Raw genomic sequence first — 8,970 nt, 5'->3', positions numbered from 1 at the left:
ACCATGCACCACTCGGAGTCAAAGAACCATACGCACTGCAGAATACCAGAAGAGATGACAGCAGGTTTGTAATGTGCAAAAGGACGATACATAAGACAGGGGAGCGCTTTGCTGACTTCTTTTTTTTTTTTCCTGCCTTGCACATCGTTATATTGCTGACAGGAACGTGAGTCAAGGATGAATGCAGAGCCGTTAAAACGTGCCTCCGTTCCTCCTTTTATTGTGGCTGGTAGCAGTAAGGGGGGTAAGGCGGTGCCATCTGCGGCGTCAGCACTTGCGAAGGCACAGCTTGGCACGAGTACTGCGGCGTCGCCTGCTGATACACAGCGCTGGTCGTCGCGCGTGCCGGCGCGTAGTCCTTGCCCTGTGCGGCGGCCAATGAGGGTTGCCGGCTCGGTTTGGAGGCTGCGGTGGCACGCTCCTGGCGCTCGGCGGCGATCTGCAGCCCGTTCATGTAGTCCCGCGTCGTGGCCACCACGAGCAAGAGGCCGATGGAGGCAAGCAGCGCCACGCCGCCCACCACCACCACGTTGCGGCGCACGGAGCTGAGCACACTGTCTAGGCAGCTGTCGCCGTAGATGTGCTTCTTCACGTCGTCCCACTTTTTGGACAGCGCATTCCTGCCACAACCTGGTAGAGGACGACAGGTACGGTACGGTGTATGTACGCTAAGCGTGGAAAGGTTGTATGGCGCAGTCATGCATGGTTCCCATGGAAGTAACTGCGTTGTCATAGCCACTAGTCCATCATATGGCAAGTTAGTTTGGTTTGGTTTGGTTTATGGGGTTTAACGTCCCAAAGTGACTCAGGCTATGAGAGACGCCGTAGTGGAGGTCTTCGGAAATTTCGTCCACCTGGGGTTCTTAACGTGCACTGACATCGCACCGCAAACCGGCGCCTTTCTTTTCGCCTCCATCGAAAAGCTGTCACTGCAACCGGGATTCGATCCTTAAGCACAGCAGTCAAGCGCCCTAACCACTGCGCTACCACGGCAGGGCAGCAAGCTAGTTTTGTTGCGCCAGGTTTTGGCTGTATTCCGTGTCGTGCTGAGGTACTGCCGCGTGCGGTTCCGTTCCGGAAGCCTTTTAACGCACGCTGACATCGCATAACTCGGGAGCGCCTTTTACCACGAGGGTGTTAAATGCCCCGTGGCACCAAAATATCCGGCATCGGCGTTGTGGGCGAAAAAAAAAATGCTTATGGTTTAGCTTAAGTAAACGTATACGTATAAGCGAAAGCTTCAGAACTAATGGTTACAAGTAGTAAAGCTCTTTATTTACAGAAGAATCCGGTCAAATGGAGCAAAAAGATTCGGAAGACGCCAAGAAGACTACAGAAGGGATGAAGTCGGGGCGCATGCGCAGTAGTGGCCTGCGCCCGGCACGGTGACCTTGGATTTACATGGCGTAGTGAAGCTTTCGCTTCAAAATTACGGGCACATACCTGGCGCAGCTGGTGGATGAGAACCGTGCAAGCACTGTCTAGTCGTCGATGACGTCACGAGCTCACATGCCATCATCATTATCTTCAGCCGAATTGCAGGCTTTGCAAAAGTTAGCAGGCTCTGCCGGCTTGGTATTTGCCTTTGAGATGGAAGGGTGAGACCGGAAAGGAGCCTTCCAAAACCCTTGGATCCCGAGCTAGGCTAACCCTAGGAAACTGAGGGATCCATCTTCAAGTGGTACAGTGCAACAGCACGAAGCCTAGACAAGAGAATGGGACAGACACAGCGCTGATCTCTTGTCTAGGCTTCGTGCCGTTGCGCTGCACCACTTGAAGATGTCAGTCCAACTAGCCCTCCAGTTCATGTTGTATAGCAAGGAGGGATTCATGTCCTTACGTCTTGGTTAAATAGGTTCTATATAACTATGCTGGGTGGCATTTCATTAACGCTGTCGCTTCGTGCCCGTTTAAGGCTGAGCTCAAGTGTCCGCTCTCCCCCTTTTGCACTTCGCTCCATCGAAATGTGGTCGGCCTATTTGGAATTCTCTTTTGCAACTTTGAATTATGCAGCCGAACGTTATGACCACTAGGCCACCGCGGCGAGTCGATGCGTTTAACTAAACAACCCACTTCCAGGCTTGCGTTCATCAGGCTGATGAATTCTCCTCAATCGGTGAGAAAGCTGTGAATGAGGATGCCCTATAGAAACTGCACAGCGCAGCGATATCAAGGGCAGGGAGGAGAAGGGATGTGCGCTGCCCTGTGGTCTGTGCGCTCGCCAAGAGTGAATTTGCCGCCAACAGGTAAATTAGCACCACCGTGAGCGCAAAACCCGATCTATGTTGGGCACGCCAGGACAGGGATGGAGAGGGAAGAGAAGAGTCCAGACCTGCTTCATTCGTGGAAACAATGAGTTTCTTAATGAACGTTTTAACCCTGCTCGTCGCCCTAGTAGTCGCCCGTGTTTGGAGCGTACGCCGACAGGTTGTCGTGTGCCACGAGATTTAGTACGCAGGGACCTGTCCGCAAGCGAGACATGGAGAGACTGCATTAGGCATGTAGTGGAAGCATGCGAACATGATGTCTCGTATTTTATCGGCGGTGTACAAGAACGCAAGTTCGCAGCAGTGTTCTCCAAAAGACTTGCGTTACATTTATTCGAAGAGCTCAGATTGTGACTGGCTGGCATCGCAGCAACTGCAGTTATTAACACTAACGTGCTCTACGCACCCCCCCCCCCCCCTAACACTATCGAGAAATTAGAGGACACTAAGCTTCTCTGTTAAGGGAATGAGGCGATAGCGTTAACGAATTATGTTTCCCGACTCCCCTCGGGCATCCTTGATCCCATACAGGCTAGCTGTTACACACTTAGAATAAAACCGGAAAGCTGTGCATCGATAAGCGCTGCCGCCGATGCTTGCATGGAAAGAGCTAGCAGCTGGTCATGCTTGCAGAGCATGCTCCTTTCCTGCCGATTCCTCTCGCGGCTGTCGGCGGCCACGCACTCCTGAATTTCGTACAAGTGTGAAACAGCCTGTATGTGCACTCGTGAGCAAAAGTGGTATACAACACGCAGCCGGTGGCGGAAACTCCATCTAAAAGCCATCTAACGACATCGACATCGACGACGACGACATGCGTGCCAATAAAATAGGGCACCGCCACTATTGTCTCGATTCCAGACAGCTGTTCCTAGGTGGCGTTGTAATTCAGTTTTCGCCAGTGCCGCCACCAGGTGCTTGTTGTGTACCACGTTTGCTCATGACATGTGCATGCACTTGCTTTTAATTTGCGCCCAATTATCTCACACACTAATTGGTATACAGTCGTAACTTCTAACATAACACATTGCTTGAAAGACCATCCGACGTAGATAGCAAGCCTCGCATCAACCAAGTCGTACGGACGTCTCTGCATTTGTTTAAGGGCAACTTTGCCTTCAACAACCCAAGGGTGCTGAAAGACTGCATTCCGATCTCACCATTCCATCTCAAAGACAGAGATCGAGTTGTCAGCGCCTTCCAAATCCACCTTGCCATGTGGTGTCGTGACGTCACGCAACTCGACGACCAATCAGTGCGTGGCCATGTCACCTGCCAAGTTCCAACTACACCCTCGAGGCACGCCCGCGATTTCTCGCGCGCAGAGCCGACGCCAGCCGGATTTTCAGGGTATAATGATCGAAATCCAGGAGGCCCAGAAAAGACAAATACTCTCGTTACAACGTTGTCTATAGTGGCCTTTTGCTGACGCCTGAATGTGAGGACTGACGCCGATACTGACTCTCGTCCCTTCTTTTAAATGGCCTATGCTCGCGCTTTTCATATACAAGACTATACAGTGGGCAACATACATTCTTTAGGATCCCTAGTCAAAAAACCTGTATGAGTCACAATAACGTCATACAAATTCTCATACTAAACTCGTACAAATCTCATATGTCATACAAAGCTTATTTAACGTATGATAAATATATGAGATTGTATGACATTTATATGAGTTTGGTATGAGAAATATGAGATTGTATGACATTTATATGAGTTTGGTACGAGAAATTTGTATGAGATTATTGTGACTCATATGGCGTTTTTCATTAGGGGAAAGGTGGGTCTGATGAATGTCAAGCATTTAAAAAAAAATTACTCTGCTGAGTTTTTTTTTTTTTACGTCGGCGTCGTTTTTATAGTTGTCGCGAGCACATTGCGATACAAGCGACTAAAGGCGCTCGAGGAGTCCGTACCGGCGCTTTTGACCCGGCAGCAAGACTCTGGCACAGAGCACCGATCGTGGCTCGGGTTGCTGGCCGCGCAGCGGTAGTGGCCGTTGCGGTCCCAGTCCTGGTAGGCCAGCGGTCCGATGCCACAGCACTCGAAGCTGGTCTGCATGTGGTCCACCAAGTCGTCCCAGTCGGCGCTCTGGTGGTAGTACTTCACCAGGTCGGGCTTCAAATACCTGCGCACGCGCCGTGGCCCTTTTTCCTACAGATTATTATATCCTGTTGCTAGAGTGTTTACAGCCAATTCAGTCTGCCTGACACACTGAGCTCGCCCGTACATAACGACTTTACCACAGCGATAGCTGTCTTAGTGAAGAATACCCATGAGTCACAATAACCTCATACAGAGTTCTCATACTAAACTCGTACAAATCTCATATCATCTCATACAAATATCATTCAACGTATGAGAAATATATGAGTTTATGATATTTCTATGCGTTTAGTATGAGAAATCTCTATGGAGGTTATTGTGAATCATACGGTTTTTTCGCTAGGGGTGTCGGTGACTTGCTGCGAAATATGCAGTATGTTGTTACAGTGAATTTTTGCCTGATCCGTACCATAAGCGTAGCGTGCCCCGTCGAGTGGCGCTTTCGTGGATTATCAGTTTCTTGTTGCATGAAACCACGTACCTGTGGTGGCGTGCCTCCTGCCACGTACCTGTGGAATACGTTGTTGGCGAGGAAGGGCGTGAGCGTGACTGCGGCCGTGCCCAGGAAGGCGCAGAAGGCGACACCCGCCATGGCGAGCGCGTAGAAGCGCAGCACCGCCATGTTCTCGCGCAGCGCTCCCAGGAAGCCGGCGATGGCCACGACGAAGACCACCGAGCCGCCCAGCATGGCCGTCAACTCCAGGTTGACGGTGAGCCGCATCAGCAGCGTGCTGAAGTACGTAGCCTGCGTGGATGCGCGAGACGAGTTGGGAGGCCAGCCCCTTTCAAACAGTACAAGTTCAAGCAATGGGCGTTGCAAAAGCTCCGCCATTCTGAGCCCTTCGAAAGTTGTGCTCCAGGGACTGTGGCCAATGTTTGGTCCAAAAGGGAATCTTTTTATTGATGTATTACGGTAATGCTTCATACTGGCCAACCTGAATGCAAGTAGCCGGTGCACAACTCTAAGCATCAACGAGGACGAAGAATGGGGCGGTCGCATTGGCTGTGCTCGTCTCGACTGCTCTCTTCCAGCTAGACCTGCGTGTCATATGTAATAACGGTTGGTCAACGTATGCTTGTGTGCACATAAGCATACACCTAAACTTGGGGGACACTGAAGCTCTCCCTTTAAAGAGAGATTTTAAATGATAGCAGGAGATGTCTGCCTGGTGCATAGCCTAGCATGCTACTCCTGAGGAGGGTGACAAAGAAGGAAAGGGGAAGGAAAAAAATCGAGTTCAACGCTGCTGAACCAAATATTGAGCGAAAACATTAGATGCGGGTGACCGAGCGTTCTTCTCTTTTTCTTCTTCCTCAGCCCACATATAAAGCCCCGCTTTAGCCAACCCATATGAACGTGCTTTAGTGGCATATAGGGGTAACGTAAATGCCAGGGTCCTAGCAGGCTGATTCTGACATAAGCGTTCCATGCGAAACGAGAGACCCAAGTTGGCAGCTCCTGCTAACTGAGCCGCGGCTCCGACCGCTCCACGCCGACCGCTTGAGCTGGGAGCCCGTCTCCCGCTTTTGTGTCACGGGGGGTGTGACGTCACAGCGCCACGTGGGTAAGACGTGGCTACTGCCGCGCTACGCTGAAGGCTCTAAACCTAGAGTAGTATTGCTTTCGCAATAAAAAAATGATAGAAATCGCTGACACACAAATGATCACACACAGATGAGTTTCGAAGGGTCTCTTTAATCCTGTGCTCTTGTGTAAAGTTATTAAGGCTTTTGTAGCTCGCGCAGCCGAAGACCCATTTTTTTTATTGGTTCAGAGGAAAGGAAAGGCGCAGTATTCACACTTGTTGCTGTGGACACCTGAACCGCGCCGTAAGGGAAGGGAGAAGATGGGAGTAAAAGTGGAAACAGAAAGAGGAGCCGTAGTGAAGAGCTACGGAGTAATTTCGACCACCTGGGGATCTTTAACGTGCGCTGACATCGCACATCACACGGATGCCTCTTCGTTTCGCCTCCGTCGAAACGCAGCCACCGAGGTCGGGATAGAACCCGGGTACTCCGGCACAGTAGTCGGGCGTCTTATCACTGCACCACCTCGGGAAGACTCATCGCACCGAGGACGTCTTTGAGGACGCACTCCCTTTACAGAGTTCTTCAATATTACTAGTATGGAGGCTTTCCATAGGGCCCATGAGTGTCAAAAAATCGCGATCCAAGTTGGTCAAAGTTCTGCTGTTTATGGGTTGTGGTAGGCGGAGCACTGTTGTAACCAAGCCGCGCGAGCCTCCCTCCATGGTCTCGGCGTAGCATGTCTGGCTCGGAATCCGACAGTCCCTAGGGTGTCATTTCCAACTTACTCTCCTATGTCAAAGGATAGGCCCGAATTGGCAGCTTGCTCATACCACGTGATCTCGTGACGTCATGCAATCCACCGACTAATCAGTGTCCAAGCCGACGCCGGATTTCTATTGAACCAAGCTGTCAACGTTACCTTATTAGAAAGGAAGAAAACCTTTTGTTAGTTTGTGTTTACGGGCGTGTCAATTGATGGTTAATCAGCCATCTAATTAACCACCTGTAATGCTTAACCAGCTGTTTTCCAAGACACTGAAAGAAGGAGCCATAATCAGATAGATGGATGCGTAGATGATCATAAGCAGAGTCATGCATGGGACGCATAGTACAGGGAACGATAGGGCAGGAGCAATGCATTCGCGTGTTATGGACACTTCGCGTTGTTATCTCATGTGCAGATAAAGAAACTAAGCATGTTGTTAGTGCATTGAATCTGCGGAAGTAATTTAGATTTACAATCTACGCCTTTGATACACAGTCTCTGCCTTATCCATCAATGAAAAGGTTTTGCTCAATGACATTGCCTTCGCGTTCCACATATTTTGGAGGGTAAAGAAGATTGATGTGTTCACCCTGTGGTGACGACGCTATAATGAGATTCTGGATGTTCGTATCCCTGGAAAACCGACCCCAAAGCGGAGTGCAAACAAGGGATGAGCTCACCCCGTGTAGGGTTTGTCTCCGCTCCGAGAAGGCGAACAGGCCCGCCGAGGCGACCGATCCCGCGATGACCATAAAAAGGACATTGAAGGCGAGCAGGAAGATGCGGTAGAACTTGTGCGGCTGCCCCCGCAGGGCCATGGCGACGGCCGTCGAGGTCCGCTGCTGCTGTTTCTCGCAGCCTGGCGGTCCCGCTTCACTACCGTGGCGTCCTCCTCCTCGTCTTCGCCTCCCGCTCGCAATTTGTCTGAACTGCCAAACACCGCGTTTGATTTGTGACGGGATATCACACGTGCCATAACGAATGCTTGTATATATGTACAGTCATTCTGAAAAGTTTACAACCCTCGGGGTCTGCTTGTAAGCTGTGTAGCGGCGCTCCTGTAGCATTCATGAAAGTCTTTTCCTCTGGATCGGGTAGGACAGAAAATCTTCTTACCTGAAAACAGTACATATACTATATATGACAGGGAAATCATGAGTTTATGCCCAATGCTAATGTTATGACGGAAGGATTTATGGACCACTCCTAGAAGGGGAGGATTGAGGGAGGGTGGAGGGGGGGGGGGAGGTGCAATACCACTCGAATATTTAATCGACAAAATGAGATTCGGAATTTAAAAGAAAAGTTAGCGGAGTGCTTAAGCTTCGTTTTAAGAGTAGACGTCATATCGTCTTTAACATTGCGTTTTCATTTCGCGTCTTCCCTCTCTTTTTTATTAATTTTTTTTTTTTTTTTTGTGAAAGGAAGGCGCAGCATCTGTCTCGTTTCTCGGTGCACACCTACACTTATAATTAACTACTCACCATCCGAAGTAGACAAGTCATCGGTTTGAATCCCGATCCAAAACTATAGACTCCAACTTGACTATCACGTGGATGCTAAACCGGGACGCGAAACTGTATGGCACCAATCTGAACACTACACAAAGAGCGATTGCATTACAATTCTGATAGGAAATAGTATGCGTATTTTCGCGTAGCAACCCCGACAACGCTGACACCAGCTTTTCTGCGACACGGGGTCCTTACGCTATCGCGTACATATTCTGGTCAGAGAGGGCGACCCATCTCCTTCGCTTAAATCCGCCCCTTGATGGCAGTGCTGTTTATGCACAACCGGTATTACCCTTACATTTGTACGCCGGCACTTGCTCCGCCCTAATCACTCCAGTGAAATAATGTGTATCAACCACTCTCCCAAAAAGTCACTGTAGTCTGAAACTTTGGGCTGTTTTTGTTACAATAGCAATATGGCGCGCAGTTCCGGCGCGGAAATTGCGAGCATGACTTGTGGCATTGTTGGCAGATGACATGGCAGGTTGCTGATTGGTCGGCGGCTGTGTGTCGTCACGGGAGAGAGAAAGAGAGAGAGACCCTTTAATAGAGACAGAGACTTTAGCCGGCGTTTAGATTTCTCTAGCATGCTACTCCGTGTAGGAAGGGGAATTGGGGAGGAAAAGATTGAAAAAGAATGGTGAAGAGATTAAAAGAAATGAAGGAGGAAATAAAATGCGGCCATTAACTACGTTATAAGGTGCATCATGGAGTAATGGTATAAAATGAAATGATGAAATGAATAATCCGACAAATGTGCTTATAGAGTTCACAGCGTGAAAAA

At 49.8% G+C, this 8,970-nt stretch overlaps 1 protein-coding gene across 1 annotated transcript; it reads right to left on the bottom strand.

The window, feature by feature from the left end:
- Positions 1-217: 217 nt before the first annotated feature.
- Positions 218-7,638, bottom strand: LOC146182115 (tetraspanin-33-like). Its single transcript, XM_084577128.1, has 4 exons — positions 7,353-7,638; positions 4,886-5,121; positions 4,187-4,398; positions 218-630 (listed from the first exon to the last, which is right to left on the bottom strand). Exons 1-4 carry the CDS (start codon positions 7,488-7,490, stop codon positions 218-220), a joined length of 999 nt encoding a protein of 332 aa, XP_084433254.1. The 5' UTR covers positions 7,491-7,638.
- Positions 7,639-8,970: the final 1,332 nt, after the last annotated feature.

The sequence above is a fragment of the Amblyomma maculatum genome, chromosome 8 (assembly GCF_055883805.1).
Source record: "Amblyomma maculatum isolate TAMU_Amacu chromosome 8, ASM5588380v1, whole genome shotgun sequence".
NCBI lineage: Eukaryota > Metazoa > Arthropoda > Arachnida > Ixodida > Ixodidae > Amblyomma > Amblyomma maculatum.
This window is presented reverse-complemented; position numbering and strand designations above follow the sequence as displayed.